Below are 20,093 nucleotides of genomic sequence, written 5' to 3' on the forward strand. Positions count from 1 at the left end.
CAGGAACTTAAGGTTTAAAATCCTTTCATCACTGTGAAGCTCCAATCCATAGACACAATCTATCCCATCATACTTCAACAAATAGAGAGAGGGATTTGTTGGCAGTTGATCTAGAATGATGGCTTTCCACTGGGTGACTGGTTCATTGGCTTCCTTCCAGCCTTGAGAAATTCTGCGGCCGACAATATACTCCAGGGCCTCAAAAGGCCTATCAGTTTTTGCTTCTGGAGAGATGACCCATTCCTCTTCTGGACTGGTGGCATGCATCTCATACTAAGAGGCATCTTCATCATGGCTGTAGACTTACTGAGATAGGCCACTGACCTCCTGGTCCACTGTTTCTTGGCTATCTTTCTGTGCTTGGGCTTCATAGCTGCCCACTATCTAGGTTGAAAGAACTTTCCTTCTGTTTAATTCAAAAACCAAGTCGTGGCCTCAACCATGAGTGCCTGCAAGGATAACAAGGTGAGGCTATGAGGTCAAGGCCCTTTTCTGGAAGAACTGTGGTGCAGGAGACAAAGATATTGATCAACAGGTTTGCATACCTAACTGTAATTTTCTCTTAAGAAATAAATAGGACAATTTGCAAATTTTTCTCTACAGCTCAGTATATCAATCTCAGAGACACATTCCTGCTGCCCAAAGGCAAATGACCTCTGCTGAGAAACCTACTTTTTGACTGACTAAGTCAATGAGAGGAGAAGGTATGCCTATCCCCGAAACGAGTAAGAAAAATCTGAACAGATAACAAAGAATTCGAAGGACATCCACACGTCTCCTTCGACATCAATCTAATAGGTAGGGTGCTAATCCAAGACAGCCTGCCCAAGATCATGGCATTCCAGTCCACTGGCTCTCTGTATTGGGTCTACTGATCCAGACCCAGGTCTATTACATAAAGCCATTCTGTGTCTTCATTGTGGAAGTGAGTACTGTGAGACCCACTTCAAACAGAAAGACTCATTATTCTGGGCAACAGCAGCCATTGAGAAATAATTAGTATCTTTTAAAACACCTATGGACAAAGAGGAGCTTTGCCATTTTAGTGGATTGATGAATTTGATATTGTTAGCAAAGATAAAGTGGGAAGAATAGCTGGGATTCACCATCCCCACAGCTATCAAATATAGGAGCTGGTAACAACAGAAATGGTGGACCCGCAGGACATTTGAAAGAAAACTTTTTTGTACGACAGAGGTCTTAGTTGCTTTGGAAACATATTTACCAAAAGAAAATGTCCTACCTCTCCAGATTCCATCTTCCGGAAATGTTCAGGTGCAAAAAGCCTGTTGAACAGTTGTGGAGACCAGGAGCTGAACTGTCCTCCTCAGCCACTGTGAGGATAATAAACCCCCCCTCATGAAAGACTAGTGCTTTGAGTGGAACAGAGTTGCTACCCAACGAACCAAGGCTTTGTGACATCACCAAGGCTCTACTTATGTCAGAAATCCCCTCACAAGCTTGTTACTTCCCTATATACCCACAGAAACATCCAGCATTCAGCTCCTCAAAAGCTGTATACAGCCACAAGGGGACCCAAAATAAGCCCCCACTCATCTTCCCAATTACTCAAGTCACACTCTTGCCCAAGCAACTCAATCCCTGTATCTTATTTTTCTGAAAAAGTCTTTGGTGTCTGAGTCAACAAATCACATGAAATTTTTTTTTCTTAGATCCTGTCTCTCCATTGGTTATCTTCTATTGATTTTTTCTTCCTTCATAAATAATAAATTTCAAATTTCCACTTCCTTTCTTCCTCCCCCTAACTACTCACGCAACCACCAATCCTCTCCACACCAATCCAGTCCTAATAGAGGGCAGGGTACCTTGACCTGTGGGAAGCCCTTGCCACCCCTCCATCCAGATTGAGGAAGGTATGCATCTACATATAATATGATCGATTAAAGCCTGTATGTGCAGTACAGACAAATCCCAGTGCCATTATCATTGGGTTCTCCTTCTGCACCAATTGTCAGCCACATTCAATGCTTCCACTTTGATCCCATGCTCTGTCAGTCCCAGCATAGCTGGGATTGTTGATCTCCCATTAGTTCAGACACAGTGTCTCAGTGGGTGGACCAAGCCCTTGTATTCCTTAGTTCTTTGCTCTTATTCTCTCCCCTTCAGGTCTTCAACTGGAGCTTCGTAGCTCAGTCTAGTTTTCTGATGTGGGTTCCTGTCTTTATCTCCATCCTTTTCCGTACAACAGTTCTATGGTGATATTCAAGATAGTCATCAGTCTGATTATGGGACAAAGCACCCGTAGTGCCTAGGGACATTGCACAGTGCAGGCACCCACAGCTCACCTGCCCAAGGTCCTCGTTGGTGTCACCCCATGGCTTTCTGTGAACCCCTCTAGAGAGAAACCTCTTACTAACCCCAGAACGGCACCCTAATGTTGAGATATCAACAGTGTGTTTGCATTAACTTATGGGGGTGTGTTTGTGTGTTTAAGACACAATAACAGCAGATGGATTATAATATTGAAATTTCTTCTTATCTTGAGAAGAATACTTGCTACAGAAACACTATCAAAGTAGTACTGAGAGTGTAGGCTGTCTCAGCATGGAGAAGTAACTGGAGCAAACCCCTAGTTGTTCAGCTCAGTGGCCCAAGAAAGATGGTCAAGGAAAGTCAATGAACTCAGGGATGGAAGTTAAAACTCAGGCTAAATAACATTCCAAATCATTTAGGCGGAACATGAGACACTCGTGCAACAGTCACAAGATGTCTAAAATGCCTGGAACTAGAATCTTAGGGCAGGAGAAGTTGTGGAGCTGAGAGTGCATGGCAAAAACTGACAGAATTTGGCAAAAGACATGTAAGCGTAACTAGCAAACATCCATGGAAACCATGAATGGGAGAAAACCCTGAGAAGTCTGCACAAAAACATAACATCTTGACAATTCTGAGATTTAATGACAAAGGAGAGATCTTAAATATGGTCACTGTCACATGGTGATGATTAACCCACTCCATTGCAGTGTGACCCCCTGACATGTTTAAGATACCTGTCAATTCTGTCTATATATTTACAGAGAAATTCACATTGCTTGCACAGATTAACTAGCAGCATGATTTACCACTCAATCAAAGGCAAAGCAAAGAAATCATGGACATGTTGTTGAATGCTGATGATGTTGTTTGGAACGTTTGTGGGTTTTTTCTTAAAGGGAAATCATTGGTCACACAAATGCATGAAGCAGAGCCTGTCTCTGCCATGTACCTGAAAGCATGAAAAAAATAAACTAAAATAGATTTTTGTCACATACTGGTAAATTTTGCTGCTATGTCCAAATATGTGTGTTGCAGGAGCTCTTTCTGCTCCTTCAGGCTATAGCAACTGAGATAAAGGCCATTGGGGTGTGGTGTCTCTCTCTTTCAAAATGGAGCAACTGCCTTCAGCTTGGTCTCTTGCATCCATCTCCACATCCAGCTACTAGGCTCCTCTCCTCATCCTGCAGAGGGCTGTTGTCTGGCATGGCAATCTGTAAGGTTTGCCCCTTAAAAGAAATAACCATTTTATGAATCATAATTCTAAACTGGTGTGGGAGATTGTTTGTGACTTACACCTTCCTATGTGATAAGAGCAACCGTGGTGTGAAGGGGGTTCTCACTGTTCATGTTGCAGAAGCCATGGCAGCAGGAGTAGGAGGCCTCTCATTCTCTGTAAGGAAATCAGTAAACATTGGGGACAGGTGAAAGGATGCCCTGAACCATCAAGGCTTAAGCTTTCAGACTGCAAATCCTCCAGCTAGGTTCTGGGTCTCCACAACCTACAAAACCTCCTGAGGACCAAGTATTCAGAACCAGAAGCCTGTGTGGGCCATATCACATAAAATCGTAGTGAGTACACCAATCGTTTTTTTTTTTTTTTACGTACATCCTTTTGTCCCTCCAGAAACATTTGTATTTCCAATAAAGATAACTTGCTGGCTCTTTGGTGTCCTGAACATTCTCTAAGGTGATGGAGGGGCATTCTTAAATACCTTGCTGTGTTGTTGTGAGACCTTAACGGGACAGCAATTGTTTCAGAAATCAAAGGCAGTTAGGTTCAAACCTGTGGTTAGCAGTGTGCTGGAGACTTGGGTTGCCTATAGCTAATCTATGGAAAGATGGATTTCCTAAGAAGGGTGGCAGCACACGTGGAGGCATGTAGTCTTACCTTTTCAAATGACCCATTTTGTGGCCTTACATCAGGCTCCTCTATTCTCCTCATCTTGGTTTCTTTACCAGATTAGGACAAAAATTAAAACTCAATGTCCTGGACGTGAACACTGAATGAGTTATCTATGTGAGATCACAGTGACAGAGCTCATGGGAATCTGACTCATTGTACAGGCTTGCCAGGCATCAATCTGTAATCTGCCTAACTCTACTGCGCAAGTGTTGTCATGGTTGCTCCTCTGTTCCTCCTCATATGGTCTCCATCTACAGAGAACTCAGAAAAATCCACCCCTGAGAGGGCAAGTTCTTTACAAATGAAAGTTTCTAGAACAGAAGAGACATAGTAGATTTATCTTGGCAACCTGTAGACACAAGACATGTGGAAATGGAAGAAGGAATGAAGAAGATAGAGACATGGAGGAATGGATAAATTCAATCATTCATTGGATAAGTGAGTGATCCAATGAAAGAGATGGCTAATAGGATAAAATGTGCTGCATGCCCTCTGAAAGTCAGTCCAAATTGAGGGTAGATAAGGTTATCCACTAAGGAGGAAGCTTAGTCCATTTTGCCTTCTCTGTGCTCTAGATCCTCCCAGGAGAGTGATGATGATGTTGAGGAGAAGAAGGGGCGAGGGTACCAGCATGCCCTGGTACAAGTTTTCACCCACATTGTAGCCAAATCACCTGACCTGGCACAGGGGACCTACATGCTGGGCCCTGAATGGCAGTTTGACAGCTACAATCTTACTAACCAAGTTTCTGAAGATGAAGGAACCAAAACTGCCCTGTTAAAGATGTCAGGATCCTTGCATGATGGGAGTCAGGCATCAATATCATACTGGTAACCACGGGTCTGATGGGTTTGTGGGGTCTTTGCCACACTTCACCTAACATCACTGATTCCCTAGGTAACTGATTTTATGGAGCTCAGTGCATTCATCATATCTGTGCATGTCACACACCAATGTGATTCAATGTACTACTAGTTTAGCCTGGGTGCGGGTGAGTCTGTTTATGAGTTTTATAGCCCAAATCCCACAGAACATGAGCAATGACAAGGGAACAGTGTTTTACAGTTAAGGCAGGCCAATTGTTTAAATGAACTCACAGGGGTTGAATGGCATGCATAAGTCCTGTGAGAGTGCAAGACAGAAAGAATCCAGGCATGACAAAGTAGGTAGCAGATAGAAGCCTGGCAAAAGTAAGTAGGTAGCCTGAGGTCCACCCCATTGCAGAAGAGCCACTGAGAGGAGACATTTTTCTTTAGGCAGGAGGATCCGGGTCACTCAACATGCTCCAGTGGAGTTCATATACCCAGTGACTTTCAGATGGTATGAATTAAACCATTAATCAAATGAAACCCAATTTTCTTTGCTTCTGAGTACATATTTGTGCCCCTTCATGATCACTCTCTATCCTCTTAAGTCCCAACACCTCGATGTCACATCTTTCCATATGACATGTTTTTCCCTCACGCATTATCCCTCTCTGAGATCCTACATCGTTTTGGCCACTCTCCTCTGTTTCCTAAACAGCCATCTTGTCCTCTTCCACACACTGCATCTCCATTCGTCATTCCCTCTCCAAGGGGAAAAGACCATAAGTCCTGTTTTGTTTTGAGGCCTGTCTTTCTGTGATGTCCCATCCACCAGAAACTCCATCATTGACCAAACAACATAACATCTTCACAAATTTTTGTTTTTAGAGCAAAAAAAAATTCCATTGGGAAAGATACCAGGATTAATAGAAGACCTGAGGTATTTCTGCAAAAAAGAGTTCCCCAAACACAGATTTAAGTCTGACCAACAAAATTTGTGAATTTCACTTTAACAGATCTTCATCAAATCATAGACATAGATATGGAAGTCATTATCAAACTTGATGAAATGCACGGAAGGTTTGGTGGGAACTTGGTAAATAATTTTACCTATCTTTTGGGTTCCATCTTTTTCGTTGTGCTGCACGCTTTTGCCTGCCAAGGAATCCCTGCCTAATTCCAAATTCACCCCTATTGGAGGACATCCTGGCATAATGTGGAGGTTGCTTTCAATGTAGTCATCTAGATGGTGGTAAAGGTACACAACTGGATCTTTCTTGTAGGTAATGTAGAAACAGGTCTTCATGGTCTGCACCTCATCTTGGACCACCCCAGTCCACTCCTCCATAGAGCCTGGCATGATGTGGAGGTTGCCTTCAAGGTAGTCAACCAGGAGGTGGTAAACGTACAAGACCGGATCTTTCTTGTAGGTAATATAGAACCAGGTCTTCATGATTGGCACCTCCTCTAGGACCATCCCCTTCCAGTCATCCTTAGAGCCATTTGTGCCCTCAAATGTATGTTTCACTGCTCTGCCAACTATGGTGTTTGAGAGATGAGTGTCTGTCTCCTGAGGAAATGGTACATTGTTAGGCAGGAACTTAAGGTTTAAAATCCTTTCATCACTGTGAAGCTCCAATCCATAGACACAATCTATCCCATCATACTTCAACAAATAGAGAGAGGGATTTGTTGGCAGTTGATCTAGAATGATGGCTTTCCACTGGGTGACTGGTTCATTGGCTTCCTTCCAGCCATGAGAAATTCTGCGGCCGACAATATTCTCCAGGGCCTCAAAAGGCCTCCTCAGTTTTTGCTTCTGGAGAGATGACCCATTCCTCTTCTGGACAGGTGGCATGCATCTCATACTAAGAGGCATCTTCATCATGGCTGTAGACTTACTGAGATAGGCCACTGACCTCCTGGTCCGCTGTTTCTTGGCTATCTTTCTGTGCTTGGGCTTCATAGCTGCCCACTCTCTAGGTTGAAAGAACTTCCTTCTGTTTAATTCAGAAACCAAGTCGTGGCCTCAACCATGAGTGCCTGCAAGGACAACAAGGGGAGGCTATGAGGTCAAGGCTCTTTTCTGGAAGAACTGTGGTGCAGGAGACAAAGATATTGATCAACAGGTTTGCATACCTAACTGTAATTTTCTCTTAAGAAATAAATAGGACAATTTGCATATTTTTCTCTACAACTCAGTATATCAATCTCAGAGACACATTCCTGCTGCCCAAAGGCAAATGACCTCTGCTGAGAAACCTACTTTCTGACTGACTAAGTCAATGAGAGGAGAAGGTATGCCTATCCCCGAAACGAGTGAGAAAAATCTGAACAGATAACAAAGAATTCGAAGGACATCCACACGTGTCCTTCAACATCAATCTAATAGGTAGGGGGCTCAATCCAAGACAGCCTGCCCAAGGTCATGGCACTCCAATCCACTGGCTCTCTGTATTAGGTCTCATGATCCAGACCCAGGTCTATTACATAAAGACATTATGTGTCTTCATTGTGGAAGTGAGTACTGTGAGACGCACTTCAACCTGAAAGACTCATTATTCTGGGCAACAGCAGCCATTGAGAAATAATTAGTATTTTTTAAAACAACTATGGACAAAGAGGAGCTTTGCCATTTTAGTGGATTGATGAATTTGATATTGTTAGCAAAGATAAAGTGGGAATAATAGCTGGGATTCACCATCCCCACAGCTATCAAATATAGGAGCTGGTAACAACAGAAATGGTGGACCCGCAGGACATTTGAAAGAAAACTTTTTTGTACGACAGAGGTCTTAGTTGCTTTGGAAACATATTTACCAAAAGAAAATGTCCTACCTCTCCAGATTCCATCTTCCGGAAATGTTCAGGTGCAAAAAGCCTGTTGAACAGTTGTGGAGACCAGGAGCTAAACTGTCCTCCTCAGGCACTGTGAGGATAATAAACCCCCCCCTCATGAAAGACTAGTGCTTTGAGTGGAACAGAGTTGCTACCCAACGAACCAAGGCTTTGTGACATCACCAAGGCTCTACTTATGTCAGAAATCCCCTCACAAGCTTTTTACTTCCCTATTTACCCACAGAAACATCCAGCATTCAGCTCCTCAAAAGCTGTATACAGCCACAAGGGGACCCAAAATAAGCCCCCACTCATCTTCCCAATTACTCAAGTCACACTCTTGCCCAAGCAACTCAATCCCTGTATCTTATTTTTCTGAAAAAGTCTTTGGTGTCTGAGTCAACAAATCACATGAAAGTTTTTTTTTCTTAGATCCCGTCTCTCCATTGGTTATCTTCTATTGATTTTTTCTTCCTTCATAAATAATAAATTTCAAATTTCCACTTCCTTTCTTCCTCCCCCTAACTACTCACGCAACCACCAATCCTCCCCACACCAATCCAGTCCTAATAGAGGGCAGGGTACCTTGACCTGTGGGAAGCCCTTGCCCCCCCACCATCCAGAATGAGGAAAGTATGCATCTACATATAATATGATCGATTAAAGCCTGTATGTGCAGTACAGACAAATCCCAGTGCCATTATCATTGGGTTCTCCTTCTGCACCAATTGTCAGCCACATTCAATGCTTCCACTTTGATCCCATGTCTGTCAGTCCCAGCATAGCTGGGATTGTTGATCTCCCATTAGTTCAGACACAGTGTCTCAGTGGGTGGACCAAGCCCTTGTATTCCTTAGTTCTTTGCTCTTATTCTCTCCCCTTCAGGTCTTCAACTGGAGCTTCGTAGCTCAGTCTAGTTTTCTGATGTGGGTTCCTGTCTTTATCTCCATCCTTTTCCGTACAACAGTTCTATGGTGATATTCAAGATAGTCATCAGTCTGATTATGGGACAAAGCACCCGTAGTGCCTAGGGACATGGCACAGGGCAGGCACCCACAGCTCACCTGCCCAAGGTCCTCGTTGGTGTCACCCCATGGCTTTCTGGGAACCCCTCTAGAGAGAAGCCTCTTACTAACCCCAGAACGGCACCCTAAGTTTGAGATATCAACAGTGTGTTTGCATTAACTTATGGGGGTGTGTTTGTGTGTTTAAGACACAATAAAGGCAGATGGATTATAATATTGAAATTTCTTCTTATCTTGAGAAGAATACTTGCTACAGAAACACTATCAAAGTAGTACTGAGAGTGTAGGCTGTCTCAGCATGGAGAAGTAACTGGAGCAAACCCCTAGTTGTTCAGCTCAGTGGCCCAAGAAAAATGGTCAAGGAAAGTCAATGAACTCAGGGATGGAAGTTAAAACTCAAGATAAAAAACATTCCAAATCATTTAGGCGGAACATGAGACACTCGTGCAACAGTCACAAGTGTCTAAAATGCCTGGAACTAGAATCTTAGGGCAGGAGAAGTTGTGGAGCTGAGAGTGCATGCCAAAAACTGACAGAATCTGGCAAAAGCCATGAAAGCGTAACTAGCAAACATCCATGGAAACCATGAATGGGAGAAAACCCTGAGAAGTCTGCACAAAAACATAACATCTTGACAATTCTGAGATTTAATGACAAAGGAGAGATCTTAAATATGTCACTGTCACATGGTGATGATTAACCCACTCCATTGCAGTGTGACCCCCTGACATGTTTAAGATACCTGTCAATTCTGTCTATATATTTACAGAGAAATTCATATTGCTTGCACAGATTAACTAGCAGCATGATTTACCACTCAATCAAAGGCAAAGCAAAGAAATAATGGACATGTTGTTGAATGCTGATGATGTTGTTGGGAGCGTTTGTGGGTTTTTTCTTAAAGGGAAATCATTGGTCACACAAATGCATGAAGCAGAGCCTGTCTCTGCCATGTACCTGAAAGCATGAAAAAAATAAACTAAAATAGATTTTTGTCACATACTGGTAAATTTTGCTGCTATGTCCAAATATGTGTGTTGCAGGAGCTCTTTCTGCTCCTTCAGGCTATAGCAACTGAGATAAAGGCCATTGGGGTGTGGTGTCTCTCTCTTTCAAAATGGAGCAACTGCCTTCAGCTTGGTCTCTTGCAACCATCTCCACATCCAGCTACTAGGCTCCTCTCCTCATCCTGCAGAGGGCTGTTGTCTGGCATGGCAATCTGTAAGGTTTGCCCCTTAAAAGAAATAACCATTTTATGAATCATAATTCTAAACTGGTGTGGTAGATTGTTTGTGACTTACACATTCCTATGTGATGAGAGCAACCAGGGTGTGAAGGGGGTTCTCACTGTTCATGTTGCAGAAGCCATGGCAGCAGGAGTAGGAGGCCTCTCATTCTCTGTAAGGAAATCAGTAAACATTGGGGACCAGTGAAAGGATGCCCTGAAACATCAAGGCTTGAGCTTTCAGACCGCAATTCCTCCAGCTAGGTTCTGGGTCTCCACAACCTACAAAACCTCCTGAGGCCAAGTATTCAGAACCAGAAGCCTGTTTGGGCCATATCACATAAAATCGTAGTGAGTACACCAATCGTTTTTTTAATGTACATCCTTTTGTCCCTCCAGAAACATTTGTTTTTCCAATAAAGATAACTTGCTGCCTCTTTGGGGTCCTGAAATTGCTCTAAGCTGATGGTGGGGCATTCTTACATACCTTGCTGTGTTGTTATGAGACCTTGACGGGACAGCAATTGTTTCAGAAATCAAAGGCAGCTGGGTTCAAACCTGTGGTTAGCAGTGTGCTGGACACTTGGGTTGCCTATAGCTAATCTATGGAAAGATGGATTTCCTAAGAAGGGTGGCAGCACACATGGAGGCATGTAGTCTTACCTTTTCAAATGACCCATTTTGTGGCCTTACATCAGGCTCCTCTATTCTCCTCATCTTGGTTTCTTTACCAGATTAAGACAAAAATTAAAACTCAATGTCCTGGACGTGAACACTGAATGAGTATTCTATGTGAGATCACAGTGACAGAGTCATGGGAATCTGACTCATTGTACAGGCTTGCCAGGCATCAATCTGTAATCTGCCTAACTCTACTGCGCAAGTGTTGTCATGGTTGCTCCTCTGTTCCTCCTCATATGGTCTCCATCTACAGAGAACTCAGAAAAATCCACCCCTGAGAGGGCAAGTTCTTTACAAATGAAAGTTTCTAGAACAGAAGAGACATAGTAGATTTATCTTGGCAACCTGTAGACACAAGACATGGGGAAATGGAAGAAGGGATTGAAGAAGATAGAGACATGGAGGAATGGATAAATTCAATCATTCATTGGATAAGTGAGTGATCCAATGAAAGAGATGGCTAATAGGATAAAATGTGCTGCATGCCCTCTGAAAGTCAGTCCAAATTGAGGGTAGATAAGGTTATCCACTAAGGAGGAAGCTTAGTCCATTTTGCCTTCTTTGTGCTCTAGACCCACCCAGGAGAGTGATGATGATGTTGAGGAGAAGAAGGGGCGAGGGTACCAGCATGCCCTGGTACAAGTTTTCACCCACATTGTAGCCAAATCACCTGACCTGGCACAGGGGACCCACATGCTGGGCCCTGAATGGCAGTTTGACACCAACAACCTTACTAACCAAGTTTTTGAAGATGAAGGAACCAAAACTGCCCTATTATAGATGTCAGGATCCTTGCATGATGGGAGTCAGGCATCAATATCATACTGGTATCCTTGGGTCTGATGGCTTTGTGGGGTCTTTGCCACACTTCACCTAACATCACTGATTCCCTAGGTAACTGATTTTACGGAGCTCGGTGCATTCATCATATCTGTGCATGTCACACACCAATGTGATTCAATGTGTACTAGTTTAGCCTGGGTTCGGGTGAGTCAGGTCATGAGTTTTATAGCCCAAATCCCACAGAACATGATCAATGACATGGGAAGAATGTTTTACAGTTAAGGCAGGCCAATTGTTTAAATGAACCCACAGGGGTTGAATGTCATGCATAAGACCTATGAGAGTGCAAGACAGAAAGAATCCAGGCATGACAAAGTAGGTAGCAGATAGAAGCCTGGCAAAAGTAAGTAGGTAGCCTGAGGTCAACCCCATTGCAGAAGAGCCACTGAGAGGAGACACTTTTCTTTTGGCAGGAGGATACGGGTCACTCAACATGCTCAGGTGGAGATAATATACCCAGTGGCTTCAGGATGGTATGAATTAAACCATTAATCAAATGAAACCCAATTTTCTTTGCTTCTGAGTACACCTTTGTGACCCTTCATGATCACTCTCTATCCTCTTAAGTCCCAACACCTCGATGTCACATCTTTCCATATGACATGCTTTTCCCTCACGCATTATCCATCTATGAGATCCTACATCTTTTTGGCCACTCTCCTCTGTTTCCTAAACAGCAATCTTGTCCTCTTCCACACACTGCATCTCCTTTCATCATTACCTCTCCAAGGGGAAAAGACCATAAGTCCTCTTTTGTTTTGAGGCCTGTCTTTCTGTGATGTCCCATCCACCAGACACTCCATCATTGACCAAAAACATAACATCTTCACAAATTTTTATTTTTAGAGCAAAAACTTTCCATTGGGAAAGATACCAGGAATAATAGAAGACCTGAGGTATTTCTGAAAAAAAGAGTTCCCCAAATACAGTTTTAAGTCTGACCCCCAAAATTTGTGAATTTCACTTTAACACATCTTCATCAAATCATAGACATAGATATGGAAGTCATTATCAAACTTGATGAAATGCACGGAAGGTTTGGTGGGAACTTGGTAAATAATTTTACCTATCTATTGGGTTCCATCTTTTTCGTTGTGCTGCACGCTTTTGCCTGCCAAGGAATCCCTGCCTAATTCCTAATTCACCCCTATTGGAGGACATCCTGGCATAATGTGGAGGTTGCTTTCAATGTAGTCATCTAGATGGTACACAACTGGATCTTTCTCGTAGGTAATGTAGAAACAGGTCTTCATGGTCTGCACCTCATCTTGGACCACCCCAGTCCACTCCTCCATAGAGCCTGGCATGATGTGGAGGTTGCCTTCAAGGTAGTCAACCAGGAGGTGGTAAATGTACAAGACCGGATCTTTCATGTAGGTAATATAGAACCAGGTCTTCATGATTGGCACCTCCTCTAGGACCATCCCCTTCCAGTCATCCTTAGAGCCATTTGTGCCCTCAAATATATGTTTCACTGCTCTGCCAACTATGGTGTTTGAGAGATGAGTGTCTGTCTCCTGACGAAATGGTACGTTGTTAGGCAGGAACTTAAGGTTTAAAATCCTTTCATCACAGTGAAGCTCCAATCCATAGACACAATCTATCCCATCATACTTCAACAAATAGAGAGAGGGATTTGTTGGCAGTTGATCTAGAATGATGGCTTTCCACTGGGTGACTGGTTCATAGGCTTCCTTCCAGCCGTGAGTAATTCTGCGGCTGACAATATTCTCCAGGGCCTCAAAAGGCCTCCTCAGTTTTTGCTTCTGGAGAGATGACTCATTCCTCTTCTGGACAGGTGGCATGCATCTCATACTAAGAGGCATCTTCATCATGGCTGTAGACTTACTGAGATAGGCCACTGACCTCCTGGTCCGCTGTTTCTTGGCTATCTTTCTGTGCTTGGGCTTCATAGCTGCCCACTCTCTAGGTTGAAAGAACTTTCCTTCTTTTAATTCAGAAACAAAGTCGTGGCCTCAACCATGAGTGCCTGCAAGGATAACAAGGGAAGGCTATGAGGTCAAGGCTCTTTTCTGGAAGATCTGTGGTGCAGGAGACAAAGATATTGATCAACAGGTTTGCATACCTAACTGTAATTTTCTCTTAAGAAATAAATATGGCAATTTGCAAATTTTTCTCTAGAGCTCAGTATAGCAATCTCAGAGACACATTCCTGCTGCCCAAAGGCAAATGACCTCTTCTGAGAAACCTACTTTCTGACTGACTAAGTCAATGAGAGGATAACGTATGCCTATCCCCGAAATGAATAAGAAAAATCTGAACAGATAACAAAGAATTCCGAGGACATCCATACGTCTCCATCGACATCAAGCTAATAGGTAGGGGGCTCAATCCAAGACGGCCTGCCCAAGGTCATGGCACTCCAGTCCACTGGCTCTCTGTATTGTGTCTGCTGATCCAGACCCAGGTATATTACATAAAGCCATTCTGTGTCTTCATTGTCGAAGTGAGTACTGTGAGACGCACTTCAACCTGAAAGACTCATGATTCTGGGCAACAGCAGTCACTGAGAAATAATTAGTATCTTTTAAAACACCTATGGACAAAGAGGAGCTTTGCCATTTTAGTGGATTGATGAATTTGATATTGTTAGCAAAGATAAAGTGGGAAGAATAGCTGGGATTCACCATCCCCACAGCTATCAAATATAGGAGCTGGAAACATCAAAAATGGTGGATCCGCAGGACAGTTGAAGGAAAACTTTTTTGTACTACTGAGGTCTTAGTTGCTTTGGAAACATATTTACCAAAAGAAAATGTCCTACCTCTCCAGATTCCATCTTCCGGAAATGTTCAGGTGCAAAAAGCCTGTTGTACAGTTGTGGAGACCAGGAGCTGAATTGTCCTCCTCAGGCACTGTGAGGATAATAAACCCACCTTCATGGAAGACTAGTGCTTTGAGTGGAACAGAGTTGCTACCAGGAATCAAGGCTTTGTGACATCACCAAGGCTCTACTTATGTCAGATATCCCCTCACAAACTTGTTACTTCCCTATTTACCCACAGAAACATCCAGCATTCAGCTCCTCAAAAGCTGTATACAGCCACCAGGGGACCCAAAATAAGCCCCCACTCATCTTCCAAATTACTCAAGTCACACTCTTGCCCAAGCAACTCAATCCCTGTATCTTATTTTTCTGAAAAATCTTTGGTGTCTGAGTCAACAAATCACATGAAAGTTTTTTTTTCTTAGATCGCATCTCCCATTGGTTATCTTCTATTGATTTTTTCTTCCTTTATAAATAATAAATTTCAAATTTCCACTTCCTTTCCTCCTCTCCCTAACTACTCACGCAACAACCAATCCTCTCCACTCCCAATCAAGTCCTAATAGAAGGCAGTGTACCTTAACCTGTGGGAAGCCCTTGCCCCCCCTCCATCCAGATTGTGGAAGGTATGCATGTACATATAATATGGTCGATTAAATCTGTATGTGCAGTACAGACAAATCCCAGTGCCATTATCAATGGGTTCTCCTTCTGCCCCAATTGTCAGCCACATTCAATTTTTCCACTTTGATCCCATGCTCTGTCAGTCCCAGCATAGCTGGTTTTGTTGATCTCCCATTAGCTCAGACACAGTGTCTCAGTGGGTGGACGAAGCCCTTGTATTCCTTAGTTCATTGCTCTTATTCTCTCCCCTTCAGCTCTCCAACTGGAGCTTGGTAGCTCAGTCTAGTTTTCTGATGTGGGTCCCTGTCTTTATCTCCATCCTTTTCCGTACAACAGTTCTATGGTGATATTCAAGATAGTCATCAGTCTGATTATGGGACAAAGCACCCGTAGTGCCTAGGGACATGGCACAGTGCAGGCACCCACAGCTCACCTGCCCAAGGTCCTCGTTGGTGTCACCCCATGGCTTTCTGGGAACCCCTCTAGAGAGAAGCCTCTTACTAACCCCAGAACGGCACCCTAAGTTGAGATATCAACAGTGTGTGTGCATTAACTTATGGGGGTGTGTTTGTGTGTTTAAGACACAATAACAGCAGATGGATTATAATATTGAAATTTCTTCTTATCTTGAGAAGAATACTTGCTACTGAAACACTATCACAGTAGTACTGAGACTGTAGGCTGTCTCAGCATGGAGAAGTAACAGGAGCAAATCTCTACTAGTTCAGCTCAGTGGCCCAAGAAAGATGGTCAAGGAAAGTCAATGAACTCAGGGATGGAAGTTAAAACTCAGGCTAAATAACATTCCAAATCATTTAGGCGGAACATGAGACACTCGTGCAACAGTCACAGATGTCTAAAATGCCTGGAACTAGAATCTTAGGGCAGGAGAAGTTGTGGAGCTGAGAGTGCATGGCAAAACTGACAGAATCTGGCAAAAGACATTTAAGCGTAACTAGCAAACATCCATGGAAACCATGAATGGGAGAAAACCCTGAGAAGTCTTCACAAAAACATAACATCTTGACAATTCTGAGATTTAATGACAAAGGAGAGATCTTAAATATGTCACTGTCAGATGGTGATGATTAACCCACTCCATTGCAGTGTGACCCCCTGACATGTTTAAGATACCTGTCAATTCTGTCTATATATTTACAGAGAAATTCAGATTGCTTCTTTTCTTTGCTTCTGAGTACACATTTGTGACCCTTCATGATCACTCTCTATCCTCTTAAGTCCCAACACCTCGATGTCACATCTTTCCATATGACATGCTTTTCCCTCATGCATTATCCCTCTCTGAGTTCCTACATCTTTTTGGCCACTCTCCTCTGTTTTCTAAACAGCCATCTTGTCCTCTTCCACACACTGCATCTCCTTTCGTCATGCTGATGATGTTCTTGGGAGTGTTTGTGGGTTTTCCTTAAAGGGAAATAATTGGTCACACAAATGCATGAAGCAGGTCCTGTCTCTGCCATGTACCTGACATTTTTAAGATAAACTGTCTATTCTCTCTATATATTCACAGGGAAATTCACATTGCTTGCACAGATTAACTAACAGCATGATTTACCACTCCATCAAAGGCAAAACAAAGAAATCATGGACATGTTTTTGAATGCTGGTGATGTTGTTGGGAGTGTTTTTGGGTTTTTTCTTACAGGGAAATCATTGGTCACACAAATGAATGAAGCAGATACTGTCTCTGCTGTGTATCCTGAAAGACTGAAAACAGTAAAGTAAAATAGGTTTTGTCACATACTGGTAAATTATAGTGCCAATTGCAAATAGGTGTGTTGCAGGAGCTCCTTCTATTCCTTCAGGCTATAGCAACTGAGATAAAGGCCATTGGGGTGTGGTCTCTCTCTCTTTCAATAAGGAGCAACTGCCTTCAGCTGTTCTCTTTCATGCACCTTTTCATCCAGCAACTAGGCTCCCCTCCTGATCCTGCACATGGCTGTTTTCTGGCATGGTAATTTGTAAGTTTTTCCCCTTAAAAGAAATAACCATTTTATGAATCATAATTCTAAACTGGTGTGGGAGATTGTTTGTGAGTTACACCTTCTTTGGTGATGAAAACAGCCAGGGTGTGGAGGGGGTTCTCACATTTCATGTTGCAGAAGCCATTGCAGCATGAGTTGGAGGCTTCTTGTTCTCTGTAAGGAAATCAGTAAACATTGGGGACCAAAGAAAGATGCCCTGAATAATCAAGGCTAATCCTTTCAGACACCAATTTCTCCAGCAAGGTACTGATTCTCCACAACCTTAAAAACCTCCTAGTGACCAAGTATTAAGAACCAAAATCCTGTGTGTGTCATATCACATACAATCAGAGTGAGTACACCAATGTGTTTTTTCATGTACATCATTTTGTCCCTGCAGAAACATTTGTATTTCCAAGAAAGATAACTTGCTGCCTCTTTGGGGTCCTGAAATTCCTCTAAGGTGGTGGTGGGGCATTCTTACATAACTCGCTGTGTTGTTAGGAGACCTTGATGGGACAGCAATTGCTCCAGAAATTAAAGGCAGTTAGGTACCAACCTGTGTTTTATAGTGTGCTGGACACTTGGGTTGTGTATAGCTAATCTATGGAAGGATGGATTTGCTAATAAAGGTTGGCAGCACACATGGAGGCAGGCAGTCTTACCTTTTCAAATGACCCATTTTGAGGCCTTACATAAGGCTCCTCTATTCTCCTCATCTATTTTTCTTTATCAGATTAGGACAAAAATTAAAACTCAATGTCCTGGAAGTGAACACTGAATGAGTTATCTATGTGAGATCACAGTGTCAGAGCTCATGGGAATCCGACTCATTGCAGGATATGAGATTTAGTCAGTAAGGGCTAGAGATAATGGGTCAAGCAATGTTTTAAAGAATACAGTTTGTGTGTCGTTATTTTGGGGCATGAGCTAGCCAGGCAGCCATGAGCCCGGCTGTGGGTAGAGGCCCTCAGCTCACCACTACAACACACAAGTCCTCCCCCTGTCACTCTGCATCAATGGTTATTTACAGTTTGGATGAAGAGTTCTCCTGGGCATCCCCCCTCAGCTCCTCTGACTCAGTCTTCAACCACACCAGTTTCACTCAGCCTCAAGAGATCACCTAAGAACAAGAAAAAGACAATTACCAAGAGGGAAAAAGTATACCACAAAGTACACTTCCCAGTGGGTCAAAGTTGATGTTGTTCAAATATCTCAGGCTAGAGTATTGCTCAGCGCTGGACACTGGTGGCACATGCTTGTAATCCTAGCACTTGAGAGACTGAGGGGAAAGGATCCTGAGTCCCAGGCCAGCCTCGGCTGCATATTATGTTCAAACATAGACCTCAGAAAAACTTTAAAACAAACAAATAATAAACATATGAGGTACTTCTCAGGAGGAGAACCCCAAAGACCATTAAGTACCTGAAGAAACTTCTCAAGAAATGGCAATTAGAAACAAAATAGAATTGAAAAGAAACTACTGCTGGAAAACACCATACTGGATCTCAATGCCTGAGTCCGGTAGGAAACTCAGACAACCCCCTCATTTTCTCTGGCTTATCACTCCCAATACTAAACAGGCAAACTTGGCATAAACCTGGTCCCTCAACAAGGGCAGTTTTCTGAAGAGACAGAGAAAATGTGTGCAAAACATCCTTCCAGACTCCAAAACCAAACATTCTCATGGCCCACTAAAAGAAAAAGGCCTTTTCTTTGATTCTTCAGGAAAGGGAGGAAGTCTATTCTCTTAGTCCAGTGTGAGAAAAAAGATAAATGAAAATATAAGAGGGCTCAACAGGCAAAGTTGTTTGCCACCAAGGCCTGGCAAACTGAGTTTGATCCCTGTAACTTGCATAAAGGTAGAAGAAACCCAACACCATAAAAATGTCTCCTGAGTCCTTCAGGGTTCCTGCTTCATGAAATGTTCCAGACATTCTGCAGGACACAGAAGAAAGTGACTGACAAACTGCCAATAGAGGCAAAACAGTCTTTCAAATTCACTGCTTCATGGAAAAGTCTGCCAGATACTATGGGCCTGTAGGCTGAAGAAGGATTTCCTGATGTTACAAAAGAACTTTGGGTTACTGTCCAGGCAGCAAGATATCTCTGTCAAGTTTTAGAAGTTGATTATAATGCTTATAATATATATTTCTTTTCTCTAGTAGTCTCTGAATCTGCTTTGCTGGTTCTTAATCATATAATATTGAGCAATTTGGGTCCTAAAATGGTATTTTGATTAATGTGGTGGTTTGAAAGAGAATAGTCCCATAAAAGCTCCTATATTTAAATGCTTATTCCCTAGTTGGTGGAACCATTTTGAGAAAGATTAGATGTGACCTCATTGGACAGGTGTTTCACAGGAGGTGGACTTTGAGATTTCAGAAGCCTAAGACAGGTCCATCCCCTCCCTCCACCACCTCTGCTACCAACTTGTAAATCAGGTTAAAACTCCCAGCTACTCTCCAGTGTCATGCCTGTGTGCTGCCATGCCCCATGACGTGATTGTCATGTACTCACTCTCTGACCATGAGCAAGCCCCCAATTAAATGTTTTCTTTTATAAGCTGCCTTCATTATGGTGTCTCTTTATAATAGAAAAGTAACTATGATAAAGTTGTTACATGGTATTGCTGTGACAGGACTTGTCAAACTGCTTGTTAGAGGAATGTTGACTTGGGAACTCTGCATGAGGGAAGTGGTTGAATGTTTTAAGTGGGGCTGTAAAAATGCTATAAGAGCTTTGAAGACAGTAGTACTGAGAGCATTGTGGAATATAGAGGCCCAGTTCAAGTAGTTTCAGGGTGAAACAGTATTATAAACTGGAATAAAGTGAACCCAAAGAAAAACATATAGATCCTCCTGGAAACTGGAACCAGAAAGGAGCACTGGGAAAAAGTTGTGAAGGTGGGGATAGGGTGGGAGGAAGGGGAGGTTGGAGAGAGAAGGGAGAAGGTAAGAATTACGGAGAGCTTGGGAGAGTGGGATGGTTGCAATGGAGGAAGTGTAGATATGGGTGCAGGTAAGACGATATCTTAATTAAGGGAGCCATTTTAGGGTTGGCAAGAAACTTGGCTCTAGAAGGATTCTCAGGTGTCT

The 20,093-nt window shown here is 42.9% G+C and overlaps 1 protein-coding gene and 1 pseudogene across 1 annotated transcript; both read right to left on the bottom strand.

The window, feature by feature from the left end:
- Positions 1-6,013: 6,013 nt before the first annotated feature.
- On the bottom strand, positions 6,014-6,811 carry LOC130869079 (spindlin-2-like; the record flags this gene model as incomplete). The annotated part of the gene is made up of 2 exons (XM_057761171.1): positions 6,014-6,192; positions 6,340-6,811. Coding segments are annotated over 2 exons (651 nt in total), but the record flags the coding sequence as incomplete, so codon positions are not given.
- Positions 6,812-12,581: 5,770 nt separating this feature from the next.
- LOC130869057 (spindlin-2-like) lies at positions 12,582-13,926 on the bottom strand (annotated as a pseudogene).
- Positions 13,927-20,093: the final 6,167 nt, after the last annotated feature.

This window comes from Chionomys nivalis, unplaced genomic scaffold (genome assembly GCF_950005125.1).
Source record: "Chionomys nivalis unplaced genomic scaffold, mChiNiv1.1 scaffold_29, whole genome shotgun sequence".
Lineage (NCBI taxonomy): Eukaryota > Metazoa > Chordata > Mammalia > Rodentia > Cricetidae > Chionomys > Chionomys nivalis.